Genomic DNA, 23,302 nt, shown 5'->3' on the forward strand with positions numbered 1-23,302 from the left:
TTTAAAGCTTTCTCAGGCTTTGTATAGATGTATGTGTGCCACATTGTAGCACCATATGTAAACAGAGGCAGAGGTTTCTGTCCTGACTACCTGTTCCCAAATACCCAGCAGCCAGTTCCCAAATCACCACACAGAAGCTTATAGTAATTGTAAATGCTTGACCAATAGCTAAGGCTTATTACTACTGAGCTCTTACATTTAAATTACCACATTTCTATTAATCTATGTATTGCCACATGGCCATGGCTTTACCAGTCCTATGGCATCTTGCTTCTTGGGTGACTCACTCATGTCTCCCTTGACTCCACCCCTCTTCATCCCAGTCCTCAGTTTGATTGTTTCACCTTGCCAGAGGCCACGCAGCTTTATTATTAACCAATGAGAGTAATACATATTCACAGCATACAGAAGGATCATCCCACAACAGGGAGGTCTGTGTTAGACTGGACTAGGATGCAGTGGTAAAGCAGATAGGGGATGAAGGAGAAGGGGAAGGGGGCAGGGGTATTTGTCCCAGGCGGACAAAGGACTGCCTTTGGATAGAGAGGAAACAGACATGGACATAGGCAAATGGTAGTTATAAAGTTTAAGGGAGAAACCTCATGTTTGAATTGTGTGTTTAAATTTAATTGAGCATGTTAATTAGGTGAACTAAAGGGGGCTTTTGGTTGCTGGACTATGGTAGTCAGCCTCAGGAGGAAGAAGTGGCCAAATAAGGGAATAGATCTTGGTGGCTAGCTTCAGGAATATAATCTGATGGTTTTTAGCAAGGCAGAGGGAATGGGGGAGAAGAGAAAGGCCTGCCAAAGCCACATGACTGAGTGCACTAGGATCTCTTCAAATCTTGCTGTCTTTAAGGTTTTTTCTTTTTTTATTGAAAATAATTTTTTCCTATAATAATTTTTCATCATAGTTTCCCCTCCCTTATGCCCTCCTAGATCTTTCCCACCCATCAAACCCCAAGCCTTATTTCTCTCTTTTTAGAATACAAACTGACCAATAAAACAAAATTTAAAGAAAAGAAAAACATTTATACACACACACACACACACACACACACACACACACACCATAAAGACACAAAATTGAAAATCATAATTTTCAAACAAAAGACCAGTAAGGTTAAAAATGCCCCAAAGGAAGCATTATGAGGCAAACAAACAAAAAACAAAACATTGAGTTCATTTTGTGGTTACCATCTACTGCTGAGTACCAGGTGTGTCATTAAGTGTGGTTTGTATACACAGTGAGACTCCATTAGAGAAAAGTAATTTTTCCTTTGCAAGTGATTATCAATTGGATAGTTTCTGGGTTGAGGATGGGGACTTGTGTCCATGTCCCATCCCAGCACTGGGATCCCATCTGTCTTGGACCTATGCAGGGCCTGTGCATGCTTCCACAGTCTCTGTGAGTTCATGTGTGCATCAGTCCTGTTGTGCCTGGAAGACACTGTTTCTTTGGTGTCATCTGTAGATGTAATTCTAAACAGTTTTGTTAAATAAGAAACACAGAGCCAAATGCAGAGTTAAAAGCCCCAGAGGTCAGAGAGCAGTAGCCAAAAGCTGAGACCACCTTCTTACCACCTCACTGCTGATGCTGTCCTACCCCTGAGAAAGTGACCTACTTCCTGTGTGTCTGTCTTTTTATTGACTTTCTGTTCTGCCTTCTCATTGGTTGTAAACTCAACCACATGACCTCCTCATCACTGCCTGTCTATACAGACCTCCAGGTCTGTATGGTTGGTATTGAGATTAAAGGCGTGTGTCTCCATGCTGGTGGTGTCCTTGAACACACAGAGATCTGCCTGTCATGTGATCGGGATTAAGGGCATGTACTACCACTGCCAGACTTCTGCTAAATGACTTGTTATTAGCTCTGACCCCAAGGCACTTTTATTTATTAACATACAAATAAAATCACATTTCAGCACAAATAAAATATCACCATATTTCCCCTTTCTATTCTAATAAAAGGAAAAAAGGAAAAAAATTATAACTAATATAAGAAAAACTATATACAAAAAGTACAATGACTATATACAATATATACAAGCAATAACTACCTAAACAATGTCTAGTCCATTTGCATTTGACAAATTCAGAGAAAATAATTCCATTATCTATCCTATTTTGGTAAGTCCAAAATGTACCTGATTTACTTTCTATCATAGCTTATACTACTAACAGAACTATCTTATAATGTCTTTCAAAATTATACACTTAACACCTCTTTAGTGAATTACTTTTCTAAAATTCCTAACAAGGAAAACTATAATTATCTAATCTTTAACTCACTATAACTATCTAATCTTCAACTCCCTCAGAGACCAAGAAGGAAATAACATTACCTAAAAAAATAAAAACAGGAAGTGCACGCAAGTGGCTTCAAAAAAAAAATGTGAGTTGACAGAAACAGCCAGCTGCCTGGACAGTCACCCGAGGTTTCTCCGCAGCGCTGGGGCATCATCTTCAGCCTACAGGCTTAGCGTATCTGACAGACTCATTTGTGAAGTACGATGTACACAAGGTCAACAGTTCAACCTCACATTGGGTGAGAGCAGTCCATGTACCAGAAACACCTGAATTCCACTAGTGTCATGTCATGATTCAGGATTTTAAATTCTGGAAATTGTTGATTTTTTTTAATTCAACTGTCCATTCTTCTTGGCTTGTGTGTGTGGCTTCATCTCGGCATCCCGTTCTTCTCTGCATCCCTCTTTTAAATGCTGCCCTACCACTGAGAGGTTAGACTCTGTCAGCTTTCAAGAATAACTGTTTCAGCTGCTGTTCCACTGCACATCAGAAGTCATTGGTCCACTGCCTCTTCAGCTGCCTTCAAAGAAAGAGGAACTGTACCTTTTCCAGATTGCAAAGGCCACTTCAGGGATGGTGCCATATTATCCTGGCCTCAGAGGATACCTTTTGTTAAAGCCACAACCACACTTGTCTTGGCAAGAATTGGTAGTCCTTTGTTTCGTGTCCTGTCTGTCCATTTTGTCCTGTTTGTCAGCAGTTGATTCGAGGATACTTTGTTGTCCAATGTCTAACTTTTGCCACAATGAAAGTTAACTCCAAAAGGAGTTTCTTCAATGCCCATATTTTCTTTGAAGTAGATTGGTACTGCCAGGAGCCGACATGTCTCATAGTCCTTAAAAAAGAAAAAAAATTCTAAGTTATAAAAACATTTTAAATGACATATTCTGTAGATCTCTGAAGGGTTTAAAGATGACCTGTCTATCTAAAATATATCTGTTTGATCTTGAAAACATACCTAATAGGACTACAAGTTCGATTGTAATGTATAACTACTAACTTTCATTTCTTTTTATCCTAATAGTTGATAATAATAACATTCAAGGATCAGCAAATTGCATTACATTTTTAAATGAATGGTATAAGTACAATATCTTGAACAAGATTAGAAATATACATATTGCATTTTCTAACAATATCAATCACAATATATATAATTTGTATGTAATATACAAAAATCCAATCCAATGTAAAGTATTTTAAACTAGTAATTGTCTTTTAAAAGTAGATTCAATATCTATCTTTTTATCTATTTCATATTTATACCTTCTCTTTATTTTTCCAAGTAGATTCAATAATCTACCCTCTATTCTATCATTTCTATGTATCTTTTTTTAAACAAGAACCTTAAATCTAATCTCCTTTGCATAGCCCTTTTCCTAACCCTTAACAACAACTTGTAACCAACCCTCCTAAACAATGAAAATTATCCCAGACCCAGAACACATTAAAAGACCAAAAAACCACCCGCCCCACACTACCTCTTTGTGAATGTGGGTGTCGTATTCTTAAAATTGCTTCCTGCTAGATATGGGCGAAGGTATCTTTATTCTGAAAAGAAAAATTTTTGATTAATGGTCAAATTCTAGGAAAGGTAGCTATATCCTTTGTTGTCCAGTCTGTGCATAATGCCAAAGTTCTGGGGTTCATTCAAGTCCTTATTCAAGTAGTCTTTGAAACTGGATCATCTCAGCTAGCCATCTCAAAATTGCTCTGAGCAGTTTGTAGTCCAAAGCTGATCTGTAGATGATATTTGTCAGCTTAGTGGTATTATTATTGTCCACATGGAATTGTTGTTGTTGTGGGGCCCCATCTTCTTCCTGGAGACTTCAAATTTGATGTTAGGTCTGGCCATGATTTCCTGCAGAAAATCTGATAGAGACTTGAACACAAAGACGTGTATAGGCAGCTAATTGAAGCCTTTTTTCTAGAATGAATTAGTATTCTATATGACTATTAATATCTTAACAAAGTTTAAAATGTATATATATTAATCTTGTAAATTTTGATATAAAATTCATACTTTAAGAACAGTTTAAAGAATCAGAATAGAATTAAAGAATTGAAGAATTGAGATTAGTAGTAATAGAATAGTCCCTTAATTAATTTGGTTTTTCTCCTGTCCCATATCAGAAGATGGCTCTTTCTTCTGGCATGATACAGGGAGTTTGCATTTTCCTTTTAACAACATGCTTGATTTTAAAGAAGGAGAGAGCCATTCTCCAACTCCAAAACCAACTTTAAATTTTGATTGAACTGGGACTACAAGAAGACCAATAGTGTTAAATTTCTTTAGAGAAGAGCAGAAACTAACATTTAGGAAGACTTATGAAATTTTATAGATGATATACCAATAGGCCATTTTACTTTTTCTTGGGACATTTTTTCTAGATGATTTGTCCTTTTTCTTCAGATGTCTCATTTGTCCAGTGTTCTTCAGATTCATTAGCCTTTGTTCTCCTAAAAGACAAAAAAAAAAAAAAACCTTTCCCCAAGACTCATTTTGGGGATGTTCCCATTTGGCAAGTTATATCTGATTAAATGAAAAGGCATGTGTTAATGGTATAGGTTAGTTTAAATTGGATGGTCATGCTGGTTGATGAACTATCACCTCTTCTAATTAAGGGGTCTCTCTTGTTCAAATTGAATCTTTATCAATTTTGATGGTATCCACAGCTTATCTTCTCCTGTAGAAACAAAAGTAAAACCTTGTCCCCAATGTAACACATATTCTGGTTTCCATTCTGAGGTCAGCACATCCTTAAAGTATATAGGCTGATTTAATTCTGTAGTTTTTTCTATTATCCAATGTCTCTCTGCAGCTGTTGTTCCTTTCTCATTAGCATTGAAAAAATTCAAAGTTAATAGAGCATTATGCAGTCTATTTCTGGGGTTTTTTGTTATCCCTTTCTGTTTATTTAGCATATCCTTTAGAGTTCTGTTTGATCTTTCTATAACTGCTTGACCTGTAGGATTATGTGGTATGTCTGTAATATGCTTTATATTGTAATAAGCAAAAAAAACGGTTTCATTTTAACAGAGACATATGCTGGAGCATTGTCAGTTTTGATTTGTGCAGGTATACCCATGATGGCCATAACTTCTAGCAAATGAGTGATTACAGAATTAGCCTTTTCAGAACTCAAAGCAGTTGCCCATTGAAATCCTGAATAACTATCAATGGTATGGTGTACATATTTCAGTTTTCCAAATTCTGCAAAGTGAAACACGTCCATCTGCCAGATTTCATTCCTCTGAGTACCATTTTGGTTATATCCTGTTGGTAATAGCATCTGATTGTAGAGGAACAAGTAGGACATTTCCTTACAATTTCCTTGGCTTGTTGCCAGGTTATGGAAAAATCCTTTTTTAAACCTTTACTATTGACATGATGTTTTTTATGAAATTGTGAGGCCTCCAGCACATTTCCTATCAGTAATTATCAATCTCATCATTGCCTTGTGCTAGAGGGTCTGGCAGACCAGTATGGGATTGGATGTGAGTTATATATAAAGGATGCCTCCTTTTCCTGATTGTATCTTGTAATTGAATAAATAGTGAAGTTAATTCTGAAGCATCAGGGATAAATTCTGCAGTCTCAATATGTAATACCACTCTTTCAGCATACTGAGAGTCAGTAACTATGTTGAGAGGTTCTGAAAAATCCATTAATACCAATAGAATAGCATACAATTCGATGTTTGAGCTGAATTGTAAGGACTTTGAACCGTTTATACTTAAATTTTCTGATTTGTAACCTGCCTTTCCTTGTTTATTTGCATCTGTATAAAATATACAAACTCCAGATATGGGTGTTTTCTGTACAATTCAAGGCAAAATCCAATCAGCTCTCCTTATAAGATCAATTGTATTGCCTTTGGGATATTTGCTGTTAATCTCTCCCAAAAAATTACCGCAAGCTCTTTGCCAGGGTTCACTTTCTGTCCATAATTTTTCAATGTCCTCCTTAGTTAAAGGTACAACAATTTCTGCTGGGTCTCTTCCTGCTAATTGACAAAGTCTCAATTTTCCTTTCCAAATCAAGTCAGAGATTTTTTCCACTGTGGGCCCTGGCCCCCCACTGTGAGTGGCTGCCACCTTGCTTGCCGACCTTAACCAGATGTCCTCCCTATTCAGATTCCCTGCCGGTTTCCTTCTCACCTAATGTTCAACTGGAGGTTCTTTGTTCCTGTATCCTGCATTTGGTGTAAACAGCTTAGATACAAAAATGTGGCAAACTTCTGCCCTCTGGGGATCCTCCATTGTGCTGTAAGCCTGTATTTAAGGTTTCCTCCCTCTTTCAATAAACGGCATTTGACATTCAGCTGTGGTGAATGACTCGCTGTCTCTTGTCCCTTATTTTTTAATCCGCAGCCCCTCGCTTGGACATGGTGAATGGGTATCGGTAATGCGGGCGTTGCCGTTACAAATGGAGGTCCTACCGAGATTCTACCAAGACACTACCGAGATCCAAGAAAGAAGGAACGAGCTGACGGACACCCAAAAGTTAAGGCTGGCCAGCAATTTAAAGAAAAAAAAAAAAAAAGAAAAGATAAGGGTGAATTGAAATGGGTGCAGCTAGCTCACAGTCAGTTGATTGGACTGTTGAAGCAGGAAGGCACTGAAGTTAAAAAGGGCAAGACAGCTAAAGATTTTAAATAAAAAAGGAAATCTTCCCAAAAGAGAAGAGGGAAGGAAAGGAAACTTCCCGTTAGAAAAGGGAGAAAAAATCTTAAGAAAAAAGGAATTTTCCCGGTAAAAAGGGGAAAAATTTTGAAACTAGGCCTAAAGATTGGGGCTCTGTAGAGGAAGGATGAACAAAAGAGAGAAGCTTCTTCCCAGTGGTAATGGAGGAAGAAAAGACTCCAATTGTAGAATTTTCAGGATAGCTGAAACTCTGAGCTCTTTCTGCAGTGCAGCATCTGAATTACAAAGAATCGGCAGGTAGGCCTCATTGCTGCTGGCTGAACAGCAAGCGAGCCCAGAGGTTAGAAGTTTTGCTGTCTGCTTATTTTGGTTCAAATGTTTTTTATTTTTCCCTCTGAGTGGGAATAATTCAATATTTAGGATCCCTTCATGGGAAATGTTTTTCTGTTTTTCCCTATGGCGGGAATAACTCATTAGGTAGTCCCTTCATGGAAGTACAAAGTTTAAACGTGAGTTTGTGTGTGCGCAGGGCACGTGCCCAGCGCTGGCAGCGGTTGACAAAGGTGTACATGAGATAGCCCAGAGAGGCGGGCGGACAGGTAAGTGCAGGTGGGAGGTGGGGCTGCGATGGAGCATGGCCCAGGTTAGCACCAGCACTAGAGCCCAGGCATGGCCACTAGAGCCTGAGCACTAGGCGGAGCCAAAGCTAAGCCGCAGCCTCAGCTCTGGCCAAGTGAGCAGAGGCCCAGGAAGGGACTAGCGCTAAAAGTTTAAACAGGAATGCACGTGTGTGTGTGTGTGTGTGTGTGTGTGTGTGTGTGTGTGTGGCGCATGTCCAGTATGGCTGTGGTCAAAGGCAGTGCTGTGGCAGCAGTGCAGGAGATAGCCCGGAGCAGCGGGTGGACAGGTACGTACAGGCAGGAGGCGGAGCCTCAAGGCCAATGGAATGAACCAAGCGAGCAGAGTCCGGGAGAGGGACTAGTGCCTAAAGTTTAAACGGGCCTAACTTCTGGTGAAAAATGGTTTCGGTCAGGACATAGAATGCTAAGTCAATGCTGTGTGAATAAAGGATGTTTTGTTTTTTTGATTGTCTTAATAAGTGTTTGGATGCGAAAAACCAAAAAAAAAAAAAAAAAAGAAAAGAAAAGAAAATTTTAGGCCTGGTGGTGGTGGCGCATGCCTTTAATCCCAGCACTTGGGAGGCAGAGCCAGGAGGATCTCTGTGAGTTCAAGGCCAGCCTGGGCTACCAAGTGAGTTCCAGGAAAGGCGCAAAGCTACACAGAGAAACCCTGTCTCGAAAAACAAAAAATAAATAAATAAATAAATAAATAAATAAATAAATAAATAAATAAATGTTTGGATGAATGTTTGATTCTCATGGTAGATAAACTAAAGGAACAGGATTCATAATTTTGAACTATATATTAGGTGTGGTCTTGTCTATTGATCATTACTGAAAATTTGGCTCTGCTATTTAAGTTGCTTTCTAGAAATTCTTGGTTTAATTCTATAGAAATAATATAACACCTGAAATGGATTGGGTTGTTAGCTTATTAAATAATGTTGCTAAGATAAACCCATAAAAAATAATCTCTTACTGATAAAGAGGTTACAAAATTATTTTTCCAGTAAATAAAATACAGGAAAATGGTTTGATCCACATTGTTAATAATTGGCTACTTGCATTAATGTGTTACTTGAAATTTATAAAAAAGGATCCTCTTTTTAGGATTTTATAAAAATACTCTAGAAGAGTATTACTAAAGTTACCTTTTCAAATGCTATAGAGATTGTATTTAATGCTTTTATAATTGGCATATGTAAAAAGGACCATAGAAATAGAAGCTGGTGAAAGAATTGCTCAGTTATTATTGCTTTCATATTTTAAATGCAATATGGCACCTATATGTAAAACTGGAGGCTTTAGAGGTACAAAATTTAAAAAAAGAGGTGTTTTGACAAACAGTTATCAATGATAAACAGCCTAAATTAAAAACAAAATTATATGGGATTGAGATTGGAAGATTATTGGATTCTGGTGCTGGATATATCTATAATTTCACAAGAATCCTGAGATCCCAATTGGCCCCTTAAAAATACCACCTCTAACCTACAAGGTATCGGCACAGCTCAGACGCCATTGCAGAGCAGGCTACTTTTAAATTGGAAGGATGAGGAAGGTCATGCAGAAACTTTTCAACCCTTTGTGCTACCTAACATTCCAGTGAACTAGTGGGGACGAGATGTGTTAGATAGTATGGGAGCAGTGCTTGCTACACAGCAGAGGCTTAGGGAAAATGTTTCTAGGAGACCCACTCCCTGTGGCAGACAAAAACTGTGTCACAAGAGGCCCTGGAACAGGCTCACATGCAGTATATAGATCTTTCTTCTCCCTTATTGTATTTGATATTTTGTTTTACTCATTCACCTACTGGAGTGTTTTGGCAAACAGGTCCTATTCTATGGGTACATTCCCTAGTTTCTCCAGCAAAAACCATCACTCCTTATCCACAGGCTGTTGCTCAGATTATATTTAAGGGAATCAAGATCAGTGTTCAAACTTTTGGTAAGGAGCCAGATATTGTGGTGACCCCATACACCCAGTCTCAAATAGCATGGTTGCAAGCTAATGATAATGATTGGACCATATTGACATGCTCCATGCAGGGTTGGTTTGATACTCACTACCCCTCCAATGATGTGTGTCAATTTTTTTTAAATTGCATCCTATTATATTTCCCAAGATAGTACAGATGACTCCTATTCCTCAGGCCCGTGTGGTATTTACTGATGGCACTTCACGTGGTTTTTGGTAACATAGTAAAGAGAATGAAAGTCCAGGGCACTTCTGCCCAAATGGCAGAGGTACAGGTGCTGTTGCTTGCTTTACAGATGTTTTCTGATGAGAGTGTAAATATTTATACTGATAGTCAATATGTGGCACATGCCATTATGCCTTTGGAGACAGCAGCCTACATACCATCCATTTCTCCCATTCATGAATATTTATTGCAAGTGCAAGGACTTATATGGTCCCGCTCACATAACCTTTATGTGGGCCATATTAGAGCTCATACTCAATTGCCTGGACCTCTAAGTGAAGGTAATCAGAGGGCTGATGCCATTACTCTATGGCTGTTTGTTCTGCCTTTGATAAGGCTACTCAGTTGCATCAATGTTATCATCTTAATGCTGGATCTCTTTGTCATCATACGGCATAACCCAGGAACAAGCCATCCAGATAGTTAAATCATGTCCTATTTGTGTTGAATTTTTACCTGTTCCTCATTTGGGAGTTAATCCCCAAGGACTTTTACCTAATCATGTGTGGCAGATGAACGTCACACACGTGCCTTCCTTTGGAAAATTACAATATGTCCATATGTCTATTGATACATATTCTTCTCTAATTTTGCTTCTGCCCATTCAGGAAAAAAAGTTAAGGATGTAAAAAATCATTGTCTTCATGCTTTTGCCTATATGGGAGTGCCAAAATGTATAAAAACTGATAATGGTCCCGGCTACAGCAGTATGGGATTTTCAAAATTCTGCCAAGATTTTTCTATCGTTAATAAGACTGGTATTCCTTATAACCCTCAAGGACAGGCTATAGTAGAACGCTGCCATCGTACCTTAAAAACATATATTTCTAAAGTAAAAAGGGGGAGCTAGGGACTCATCTCTCTTCTCCACATTCTATTCTTTCCCTTGTTTTATATATTTTAAATTTTTTATCGGTGGATTCTGCTGGAGTATCCGATGCAGATAAGCACTGGAGGGCTCCTGTTGCAAATCATCCTCTGGTGCGATGGAAGGATCTTTCTACTGGCACTTGGAGGGAACCCAATCTGGTGTTGGTGTGGGCTCGGGGATCTGTTTGTGTCTTTCCGCAGGACAATGAAGTTCCTCTTTGGGTTCCTGAACGCTGTGTGCGCCCTGTGACTGCTGCTGAATCCCGACATGGCAGAGACCTATTGGGCCTTCGTAAAAAAACTCTCCCCTTCTGATGCCAATGGGGATTGAGAGCCCAATACGGCCAGCCTTGGCAAACATTATTGTAAGCCTAGGAACTGTAGCCATGTGCTTGGATTCTTCAGAAGGTAATGTATGGTAACTTTTTTCAAAAATGTTGAGAATGTGTCACACCTTGGACATTAAGGTTAACTCTGAAAGTCAATGACCTTCATTTGTTAACAGTAGCATGCCAGCTAAGCCTTTTCACATTTTGCAACCCTCTTCAAGCTGGTATAGTACCTACTTTTCAGGAATGGCTCTGTGCAACATTTATTGGCCTCCTGAAATTCATCTAGCATTTTTGTAGATACCTTAAAATTTGTGAGCCTGAATGTAGCCATTAATGAGACCATTAGTTCTGCTCCTTGTTTGCTGTTTTTGTTTTTATTTTCTTTATGGTTCTTAGTTGTTCTTTTGCAGACCTTCCAGCCTAAGTAGTGCTGGGATCAAGAAAAATGGGCCTTGGTGGTTCTTGTTCCTGAAGCTGCATCCATGCCAGTGGACTGTGACAGTTAGACACAGATGATGCTCACACGCTCCAGAAGAGACTCTGACATCGCTGTTGCCATTGTTGCTGTTATAGCAGTGGTGGCCACTGCTGCTATTGCTTCTGGGATGGCTGTTTCATAATTGGGTTCTACAGCTAGCACAATGGAGACCCTGGCAGCAAATGTAGCTACCACAGTTAGTTAATCTTTCATTTTATTGGGCATGATAAATTTAATTCTACATTTATACATTTAAATTGGCTTTGAAAGTTGTAAAAATTATTAAAACTCAAGTTCCATTTGCTTATGGGATACCACCTTACAAGGACTCCAATTTACAGTAAAGCTCGTTTAAGAAGGGAATGGCTCAATCGCCTTTAGCCTCCTGGCTATGGGTGGGTTAGGACTTCTGTTGGTCTTTTCTGTGTTGCACAGATTGCAAGCCCAGCGCCACTTTGAGATCTTTGGCAGCAGTTACTCTACAGCTCACGTGGTTGAGTCTGTATGATAATGAGTATTCAGAGACGGGTAATGCTTGGGGGGTGGTCATCAATCTAAGACAGAGCACTTGTGTGGCCTGGGCAGGTGTCTCTATGATGGGTAAGGTGACCTGCTGACAACCCCCGCAACCTAAGTCAGAAACTCATTTTTTAGTAAAAAGGGGGGACCTGTGGGCCCTGGTCCCCCACTGTGAGTGGCTGCCGCCTTGCTTGCCAACCTTGACCAGATGTCCTCCCTATTCAGATTCCCTGCCGGTTTCCTTCTCACCTAACATTCTACCGGAGGTTCTTTGTTCCTGTATCCTGCATTTGGTGTAAACAGCTTAGATGCAAAATGTGGCGAACTTCTGCCCTCCAGGAATGCGCCATTATGCTGTAAGCCTGTATTTAAGGTTACCTCCCTCTTTCAATAAACAGCATTCGGCTGGCATTTGGCATTCAGCTGCGGTGAATGACTCGCTGTCTCTTGTCCCTTATTTTTTAATCCGCAGCCCCTTGCTCAGACATCAGACATGGTGAATGTGTATCGGTAACGCGGGTGTTGCCGTTACATTCCATATAAGTTTTTAATTTTTTATTTGGTTTCTTTGGTAAAAATGTGCATTCCAATATAATATCTTCCCTCTGCATTAAAATTCCTGTAGGAGAATGCCTAGAGGGTAAAATAACCAAAATGTAATCCAACTTTGGATCGATACAATCCATGTGTCTTTCATGCACTTTCTTTTCTACCAAGGCCAATTCTTTCTCAGCTTCAGGTGATAATTATTTTGGACTATTTAAGTCCTTGTCACCTTCTAAGGTTTTGAAAAAATTATTCAGTTCATCATTTTTTACCCCAACAATAGTTTGTAGATGAGAAATGTCTCCAAATAACCTTTGAAAGTCATTAAGAGTCTGTAATTGATCTCTCATAATTTTCACCTTTTGGGGTCTAATATTTTGTAGTTCTATTTTATATCCTAAATAATTAATAGAATCTCCTCTTTGTATCTTTTCGGGAAAAATTCGTAATCCCCAGCAAGGCAAAATTTTCTTTACTTCTTCAAACATTCTTTCTAAAGTATCTGCATTTGAGTCAGCTAGTAAAATATCATCCATATGATAATTTATAGATTTAGGAAATTTTTTACTTATCACTTCTAATGGCTGTTGTATAAAATATTGGCACAGGGTTGGGCTATTCAACATTCCCTGTGGGAGGACCCTCCATTGATATCTCTTAACCGGTTAAGAATTATTATAAGTAGGCACCGTGAAGGCAAATCTTTCTCTGTCTTTTTCTTGTAAGGGTATTGAAAAGAAACAGTTTTTTAAATCAATAACTATGAGAGGCCATCCTTTAGGTAACAGAGTAGGCAAAGGAATTCTAGACTGTAGAGAGCACATTGGCTGAATTACTCTGTTAATTGCTCTAAGGTCTGTTACCATTCTCCATTTACCAGATTTCTTTTTAATAACAAATACAGGAGAATTCCAAGGGCTAGTTGATTCTTCAATGTGCTGAACATTTAACTGCTCTTCTACCAGCTCTTCTAAAGCCTGGAGTTTCTCTGTTGTTAAAGGCCATTGCTGGATCCATACAGGCTTGTCTGTTAACATTTTAAAGGTAGAGCTGTTGGTGTCTTTGGAAGATCATCAGTTGTTGTGTCCCATTCTAGAGCTGTTGGTGTCTTTGGAAGATCATCAGTTGTTGTGTCCCATTCTTGTGTAATCTGGATGGCTGGTGACCACTCATTAGAATAATACCTTCTAATATTTCTCTCAGAAACATGTGCTAGTTTATGATTTGTTTCTGAGGGAGGTTGGAGAGATGTTAATCTGAGTATTCCATTGTTGTAACAGGTCTCGATCCCACAAGTTCATAGGTATGTTAGCCACATATGGTTTTAATTTTCTTCTCTGTCCTTCTGGACCTATACATTTGAGCCATCTTGCACTCTGTTTCACTTGAGATAATGTTCCAATTCCTAACAGTTGAACGTTTACCTCCTGAAGAGGCCAAGTTGGATGCCAAAATTCAGGTGCAATTATGGTCATGTCAGCACCTGTGTCGACCAGACCAAACAACAAAATATTATTTATTCTTATTGTTAATTTTGGTCTTTGTTCATTTATAGAAGTTTGTCAAAAAATTTTCTTTATGGTTTCTCCTGAATTTTGTGTTCTCTCTGTCTCAACTGTTCCATCACCCTGAGCAGCCTGGTTTATTCCAATAGGCATTTGGTTATTTAATTGCTCTGAGTAGGGGTTTCTTCTATGACTGAAGGAAAGGTCTGAACTGGACTTGCTGTGGGGGCCTGCCTGAGGCCCCTCTTGGAGTTTCCTGACCAAGGCAAAGTATTACCTTGTCTGTCCCTTGTTGATCTACAGTCATTGGTCCAATATTTTCCCTACCACACCTTCTGCATACTCCAGAAAGAAGAGGCATTATGTTGTCATTGTTCCTTGAAGAAACATTGTTTCTAGGAATGCCCTGTTTACAGTCCCTTTCAAATGTCTTTGCTTTCCACGTCCAAAACATCTGACATTCCTCAAACCTCTTGAAATTGCTTCTCCTATTCACATATCATCTTGGTCATGAGATTCAACATTAAACATGTCTCTAATCCAATCTTCCAAGGGTGCAGATCTTGCCTTTAATTGCCGGATTATTCTCTTGCATAATGCTTTCACATTCTCAAAGGCCAAAAATTTGATTATTATCTGGCTAACTTCTGAATTCGGGACCATTCTATTTACTGCTGAAGTCAGTCTTTGTAAGAAATCTGTGAAGGATTCTTTTGGGCCCTGTATAATTTCTGTGAATGGCTCAGTTTTCTTTCCTGTTTCCTCAATTCTGTCCCATGCATTCAAGGTTGCCATTCGACATAGAATTAGGGTTTGGTTATCATATAAACATTGTCTTTGTATTTCAGCCTATTGGCCTTCTCCAACAAGCTGAGCCTGGGAGATTTGCACATCTCTAGCCCTCCACTGACTTTCTATGTTTTTAGCTTCATCTTTGAACCACATACGCCACTGAAGCTGTGCCCCAGGTTCCAGGACAGCATTTACCAGTTCTTGCCAATCCTGTGGTATAATCTTATTATAAGTTGACCAGGAGTTTAGCATTTGCTTTACAAATGGGGAATGCATGCCATAAGATACTATTGCCTCCTTAAACCATCTTAAATTTAACATTTCAATTGGAGTCCAAATATTTTGCGCATTCACTTGACCAGGTAGCTGCTGTACGGTTACTGGATAAATTAAGGGTGATTGTGTGAAAACAGGCTTTCTTTCTGTAACCTTATAATCCAATCCTGAAATAATTTCACCATTAAATTCTTCTGTCTGAATCTGAATTTCTCTATAATTCATTTTAACAGGTATTTCTAAAGCTTTTATCCTGGCACTTAAATTGACTATCTTTTTAAATAGTAAAATAAGGATAAGGAAAGTAATAATGTGCATAATTGGTGTAATGTACATCCCATCAACATTAATCTTCTCATATAGTTGTTCCATTTTTAGACTGCCTAAAATTTTATCAAACAAAGTCCAGTTTTCTTCTAATGTACACATAATACCCATTTTTTTAATGTGGAAAATTTTTTTCTCTTTTAAATAGTTTTTTCCTTTAAAATATCTGATATCTTAATTGACTTACCAAGTCTGAGTAGAACAGTAGAAATCAGAGGGAATTTCAAAACAGCTACCTAATGTCTGAGGTAGGAATCCACAGAGAGAGAGAGAAAGAGAGAGAGAGAGAGAGAGAGAGAGAGAGAGAGAGAGAAAGCGTAGCCACGTGTTCCTGCTTGAGCCGAGTTGAGCCTGGGCTTCCTTAAGCTCCGACCGTGTGAGCTGCTGCAACTGCAGTCGAGTGCAGCCGGACCGGTGGCTCCGTCAGGTCCTGAGTTGTTCGTAGCACCGACTTTTTTTTTTTAGCCTGAGCTGCTTGAGTTGGCAATCTGACTGCAAATAGCTCCAGCTGCAGGAAACCACTTGTAGCTATGGTCGGTCAGGCCTAGGGCCTAGGCCGAGCTGGCCCAAGCCAGGGAGCCAGGGAGCCAGTGGGCTGCCGAGCCAAGCCGAGCTGAGCCAAGCTGAGCTGAGTGAGTTTTAATGAATTCTTGCCATGTGGGCACCAAATGTAGATGTAATTCTAAATGGTTTTATTAAATAAGAAACACAGAGCCAAATGCAGAGTTAAAAGCCCCAGAGGTCAGAGAGCAGTAGCCAAAAGCTGAGACCACCTTCTTACCACCTTGCTGCCGCTGCCATCCTTCCCCTCAGAAAGAGACCTACTTCCTGTGTGTCTGTCTTTTTATTGACTTTCTGTTCTGCCTTCTCATTGGTTGTAAACTCAACCACATGACCTCCTCATCACTGCCTGTCTATACAGACCTCCAGGTCTTCTATGGTTGGTATTGAGATTAAAGGCATGTGTCTCCATGCCAGTGGTGTCCTTGAACACACAGAGATCTGCCTGTCATGTGATCAGGATTAAGGGCATGTGCTACCACTGCCAGACTTCTGCTAAATGGCTTGTTATTAGCTCTAACCCCCAGGCAAAATAAAATCACATTTCATCACAAATAAAATATCACCATAGTCATCTGCTTGGGGATAGTCTTTCTGTATGCTGTGAATATGTGTTGTTACCTTTGGTTAACAAAGAAGCTGCTTTGACCTATGGCAAGACAGGAGACAGCTATGTGGGAAATCCAAGAGAGATACAGGAAGAAGAAAGGCAGTGTCAGAGGAGATGCCATCCAGCTACCCAAGGAGCAAGATGCCAGCCAGCAGACCAGTAATGCCATGGTTACATGGCAAAATATTAATTAATAGAAATGAGTTAATTTAAGATGTAAGAGCTAGCTAGCAATAAGCCTGAGCCATAGGCCAAACAGTTTGTAATTAATATTAATCCTCTCACTGGTTATTCGGGTACCGGCAGGCAGGAAACATTTATCACCTTTGGCTCTTACAATCTTTCAGCCCCCACTCTGCATAGTTCCATGAGCCCTGAGGGGAGGGGTTTGATGAAGGCATCCTATTTAGGCTTAGTGTTTCAGAATCGTGTCAAGTATTCTATTATACACTTCAATAATTTTAGTGAGCATTTGGGTAGTCATTATATATAACAAACATTGTTTTAAAAAGTTTAAAATACATATCTATTTGAACTTCATAACCCATGAGATAAATATTATACCACCTTATAGTAAAAAAAAAGAAACATAAAATAGCAATAATTTGTTCAAGATATTTCAGCTATTAATAATAAGGCTTTTATTTTATTTTTTACATCAGACAATTTTCCCCAACCTTCTATCATGTCATGCACAGGTGTTTTCTCAGCCACAGTTGCTTGCTTCCAAAAATGCAGTCACTGTGCCCAAGCTGGTACTGTGAAAGCCAGGCATGTTCTCTTCCATGTAGATAGTTGAGTGTACTTAGCTGCTCACGTTTCCTCCACATAGGCAGGTAAGCGGCTTGGGATGCTCTTGCACCAGAGTTTTAGCATTAGCCTTGGAGGTGCACAAGAATGAGAGTTTCCTTTCCATCAGCAATGAAGGATGGAGTATATATTGTCTATATTGAAATCAATGAAATTTTGCAGAGACCCAGAAGTCTGAAGTATACATACTGTAGTGAGCAGGCCCTGTGACTTCCCAAAAGATATGTCCAAGTCTTGACAGTCAGAATCTGTGATTATGACATTTTTGGAAAAAAAATCTTTAGAAATGTACAAATATTGAGATAAAAGTCTAAGTAAGAGACAGAAGTCAGAAGGTGGAGAAAGCCCCTAGACCATATAAAGAGATAAGAATTATGTAGCCACAAGTAACTGAACCCATGTAGCCACTGGAGCTGGAAGAAGTGAAGAAGGGCCCTCCTAGTGCAGTTACCTCTGCACCTCCCCCCACAGGCCAAGAGTATATAAACCATAAAGCCTGTTGAGAGCTGCTCTCAGACTAGCCAAGCTTCCAGGAGACTTTCAGGCAACCCTAGCCTGGTGAATCAGAGACCAGCCAACCACCTAGAAGAAATAAAGACCAACTGAGCCACCTGGAAAGAACACACTCTAAACTGTTGAGCTGCCTGCAGATTGGGCAGTGCTCTCTAGGTGTCCAGATTTGGTGACTCATCTTTGAGTCATATCAGCTCCTATAAATAACCTAATAAAACCTATTGGTTCACCTAGTTAAACTTTGGCAGTACAGCTCTTTGGTCTGCTGTCAGTTCCCTGTCTGTGGTGAGTAGCTGATTCCCCAAGAAAAGCCTGTCACATACCTCCCCAGCAATACAAAGGGGAGCGCAGCTCTGCCTTACTTTGATTTAGGATGTCTGGCCTCTAGAACTGGGAAAGGATAAACATCCATTGGTTAAAGCACTGAGTTTGTGATAATTTATTAAGGCAGTCATGAGAAACGATTGTATTTCAGGAGGTGAATTTTGCAGAATCATCAGCCGTTTTTCTGTTTTGGAGTTTGAGACCTAGCCCTCAAGTCCTGACTTAGGTAAGTTATAAAAACACTGAAACAAAAAAGGACAGAAGAAAACAGTCTTCTCGTTTCCATTGCATTTTGAAACTAGGTCCAGGCCATGCCTGTGTGTTTGGATGGCGTGGTCTATGTCCCTCACTGTATTGAGGGGAGGCCACTATACTTCTTCCTGGTGGCAAAGTTATCATCCAGCTTTTCAATTTCCTTCAGAGGAAATTTCCACCTGCTGAAAGATATTTCAGTAGGCTTGGATTACACATCCCCTTTTTCTTTTCCAAAGGTTCCCTCTTTGTTCTGTAACATTTTCTGTCTTGGTGTATGAAGTACCTCTAGACATTCGTTTCTGTTTCTAAACATATTTAACTCAGTCCTTGGAAATCTCCAAAGGCATGGACAGCATCACACGGGAGTGAAGAGATCACCACCCACCCATCCCTCCTCTCCGTTTTGAAAACTCATATAGCACATGAATGGCTGTTGCCAGTAATTTTCTGGGACATGGATTTGAGTCCCACAGTTCACCACAAAATGAAAATGAAGAAAACAAACAAACAAAGAAACTGGAGTCAAACTGGACAAAGTGGAGTTAAGTCATCTTTAATGTCCAGATGATTGATGGTTTGGGTTTTCTGGAACATTCCAGCCATGTTTCTCTGAAGTGGTGAAGAGTTTCTGGAACTTTCCTTTTCTCTTTGATAGGGTTCATGCCTGGATCCAACTGAAATTAGAAAGTTGAAAGCTGGCTGTCCTCTATCCCCCTTCTCTTTGGGAGATACTTGAGAAGAGCAGCATCCATAGACTTATTTAGGATGCAGAAGGGCAGTTTCTCCCAGGAGCCCTGCACTCAAGTCTCCTCAGTCCTCACCCAGACCTGGCAGACATTAGACATGCTATAGCATACATTGTCACAGAGCTGGCAACATGACAAGAGCAGTCTCTCAATCGGGGTAAAGCCTTCCAGCGGCATTTCATTGTTAAGCCCCAAGGCTTGTGTAATGCTTACTGACATTCTGGTTTATAAGATCTTATCTCACGTCAGTCTGATGGCTGGCACTGCTATTCTTAATGCTTTCCAGTCCTTGGAGGCTGACTGAACTCACTGGAGTCTGAGAGGGGAGAATAATGAGGTGAGGACCTGTGATCCATCCCGTGGGCCTGCTCATGTGAGAGCCTGTGTGCCAGGGGCTCACTCACTGTCTCCTTTTATCTGCTAGACTTGTTCCTCCAGGATGCTACTGACAGCAAGAAGAAAGCTGATGAATCTGATTCAGCTACATGAGTTTGGTGCAGGGCAATGAATGCTTTGATATGGACTGCAGATGCATGTGTGTGTGTATGTGTGTCTTTTAAAAAGGCCAACACTTCCTCCTACAAAACTCTTTCCTCACTCTTTTCATTCCTAGTTGCCCTTCTCATTCCTACTCTGTTGCTTTTTGGGTGCAGTTTGAAACTCTGAGCTTGCTCCTGGGTGCATCTTGGGGTGTAGCAATCACAGTGGCAAGTCCCATTCTTTTCATCATTAAATCAGCTTCGTCAGATTGAGCCAGCTCCACTGGTTGTCAACTGCTGTGTTTTCTCCAAGAAAGAGCTTCATGTACTCTCAGGCATTCGTGTACTTATCCAGCCTTCTGCCCCTTGGGGTAGCTGCCATCCAGGGAGACTCACTTCCTTTCTCCCCTCTGTGTTGACCTCCGCATCTGGGAAGCCTGTTAGCTCTGTCCTAGGCAGTGAAGGGAAACAGGAGGCAGATGCTACCAGAGATGATGGTGGCTGATCAACAAGAAAATGAGGATCCTTCAGAATCACTTCTCTACAGCACTCTGCTTTTGGTTTGACTAATTAGACTCATAATTTGAACAAGGAGTAGAGATTTCTTGCTTCTAAACATTTTAAGCAAAAAATCTCTGAGGCTTTGCCAAGAAGACTGCTTTTGCCTGCCACTGCCACCTAAATAATGGCATTTGCTTAACTAAAACATTAAAAAAAAACCCTTCTGTTTGAATTTCTGATCTTTCTTTTTACAGCAGATGGTTTAAATGGCCGAAGCATATGCCAGGATGGTTTGCCTCATTTTTCCTGAGGAACCATGGAAGGATAAATGCTAGAATGGCTCAAGAGAATAAAGACCACTGTCCCTGTGCTATATTGATGTTGTGGATTTTTCTTGTCACAATTGGCAAAGACTTTTCCACAGAGTCCCATACAAAGACTGAAGCATGTGAAGACCAGCAGGGTCCATATCAGCACCATCATTACCCTTAATGAGGAGTAAGGAAAGAGCTGGGAATGAGTTGGTTACCTGTGAGGTAGGGGAACTTTGCAGAGTATAGATTGAGTGCTGGCAAAGAGCCTTGCTGCAAGAAAGTACAGATCAGCTGTGAGTGTGGCTTAGGTTGGCAGAATGCTTGCCTAACATGCAGGAAACCCTGGGTTTGATATCCAGCACTGCATAAACTGAGCATGGTGGCACACACCTGTAATCCAACACTCAGAGGCTAAGGCAGAAAGATCAAGAGTCCAGAGCAATTCTCAGCTACACAGCAAGTTCAAGACCAGCTTGAGATAGAGGAGATTCTACTTCAAAAAGAAAGATGCTGGGCGGATGGCTCCATGTGCAAGAGCCTATGATGCATACATTTGAGGACCAGAGTTTGAATCCCCAGAACCAATGTAAAAAGCAAGGTGTGACTGTGAACACACAACTGTAACTCTGTGCTGGGGTGAGAGGGAGAGACAGGAAAACCACTAGGGCTTGTTGGATGCTTTCTTAGCTCCAGGTTCAGTAAAAGACCTGTTTCCCAATGAAACAGGAGAAATTGACACAGCAGGACCCCGGCATCCTTCTCTGGCCTCCACACTTGTACAGGTGAACACACACACACACACACACACACACACACACACACACACACACACACCATGTGAGGGAAGAAGGGAGGAGAATGAAAACAAAGTAATAATACTTGGGTATTATGTGTGCATATGTAAGAATCCAATTTGATGAGAGTATTTCTCCTGCTGTTTTATTCAAGCTTGACTTAGGGGAGAGGGATCCTTCTTAGGTCACACCTTTTACATATTTGGAGTATTTATGACTCCTTATTGTTTTATAGTGACTGTTGGCCCACATTGTGAGGATTGAATCTATATGCAAAAGCAAAGAGCCTTTATTCGGTCTCAAGCTTGGGCTCTCCATCTGTCTGATGCAGCAGTGAAAGCAGAGAGCCCTAGCCCTGTCAGGGTAGGGTTTTTTTTTTTTCATAGCAGAAGTTGGTGTGAGGGAATTTACAGAGTTCAGAACCCTGATTGGCTGATGTTTGTCTAGGGGTATCTTAGGGAAAGGGGATAGGTGTGTGCTGGGCTGAGACATCTGGTGATCTTATCTATAACAGTTAGAAATGTTTGGAATGTCAGGTACTTTCCCCTTAGGTTGGAAGGTATTTTCCCCTTGGTTGCTGATTGGCCCATTCCTGGGTAGTGCCAGTTTATGACTTTCCCTGGAACCAGGTGTTACCTTACAGTAATCAAAAACTTAAGCCTACTCTCTGACTGGTTTCTATTGAGCCTGTCATGGCAGCAGTGTAGCTGTTTGCTGTCGGGTTCAGTGTTGGGATTCAGCTCCAACCTATTGAAGGGTCCCTTGAAGAGGTGAGTGAGGAATTGAGAAATGCTAAATTGAAAATATACAAGTTGAGAAAGAAAAAAGATAGAAACATAGAATAGCTTTGGGAGGGCCCTGGGTCAATACCCAGCAGCCTCAAGTTTGTTTCTAATGGGCTTTTTATACAATAGCAAGAGGAGAGGCAACCCCCCCCCTTTCAAGATCAAAGCACAACATACAACCAAGTGTAGAACTTTCAAAACACCTGGTAACCATGCCCCACAGCAAAGCATCTTGTGATTAGGCCTTGAAGTACAAGACACCTAGTAACCATGCCTTTGCACCCTATTATGCAGCTTTGGAAAGCAACATAAACTCTGACTCTCTGACCTTGAGTCAAACTACAAGTTGGAATCTTTGTAAGCTCCCACAAATTCCCTTTCTTAATATATTTTAAAAGGTCTTCCTGGACCTCTCAGGTAATTTTGTACTACCTAGAAAATCTCAAGTGAGGGTACATAACTTAGCTCCTTATGGCTGCAATACCTCCTTTCTTATTATTTCATTTCAAATGAACTCCCATCTTTAATCAAAGAAATTAGGGCCTGGCAATTACCAACTCAGTCATTTTGCAATGTCTACTCAAGACCTATTAAATTCCCTGGCAAAAACTGTAACCTCTTGTCATCATACCATGGTTCACTAACATTAACAGGTTGACATCATAATTCTAGCATGAATATTAACAATAGACACAATTACAATTCTCATAAACTTACATCCAAAAGTAAACTCTTAATACAAGTATTTATATTTCCTACAACAAAACATAGGTTACATTAACACAGGCTAACATTAATCCACTCAAGGGACAAGAAAAAAAATTTAAATTAAATAGACTGAGGAATATAACAACTCTCCTTTATAATTTTTGAAGCTGCATCTTGAGCCTGGGTAGAAAAAAAAACAAACTTCTCTATTCCTACACAAAGCAGTTCATGAGTCACCACAGTTGATAGAGTATATATGTGTAGGTGAAATAAAAATTGTCCCATTTCTTAAGTCTGAAAAGTTCAAAAAGTTAGTTCTGATACCAGTCTTAATGTTCCACTGAAAGCCCAAGATCAGGGCCTGGCTCACCAGCTGCCCTGAAGTCTTTGTATAGCTGTCTAAGTCATAATGAATCTGAAGCAAAAACTCCAAATATGAGAAAACCTATAACCAAAAACTTGTTGTAGATCCCTT

The 23,302-nt window shown here is 40.1% G+C and overlaps 1 protein-coding gene across 4 annotated transcripts in view; it reads left to right on the top strand.

Annotated features, from left to right (window-relative positions):
• The window catches only part of Pign (phosphatidylinositol glycan anchor biosynthesis class N), a 177,403-nt gene extending 164,989 nt beyond the window's left edge, over positions 1–12,414 (top strand). For 3 of the 4 annotated variants that reach the window (XM_052736493.1, XM_052736492.1, XM_052736495.1), the window contains one exon: positions 6,687–12,414. In XM_052736493.1, the coding sequence (XP_052592453.1) occupies positions 6,687–6,879 (193 nt within the window). In that variant the 3' untranslated portion in view covers positions 6,880–12,414. The remainder of the gene's footprint in view (positions 1–6,686) is intronic. The other variant, XR_008217785.1, reaches the window with a different exon arrangement.
• Positions 12,415–23,302: the final 10,888 nt, after the last annotated feature.

Source organism: Peromyscus californicus, unplaced genomic scaffold, assembly GCF_007827085.1.
Source record: "Peromyscus californicus insignis strain IS unplaced genomic scaffold, ASM782708v3 Scaffold_14__1_contigs__length_90479793_seg_1, whole genome shotgun sequence".
In the NCBI taxonomy this organism is placed as follows: domain Eukaryota; kingdom Metazoa; phylum Chordata; class Mammalia; order Rodentia; family Cricetidae; genus Peromyscus; species Peromyscus californicus.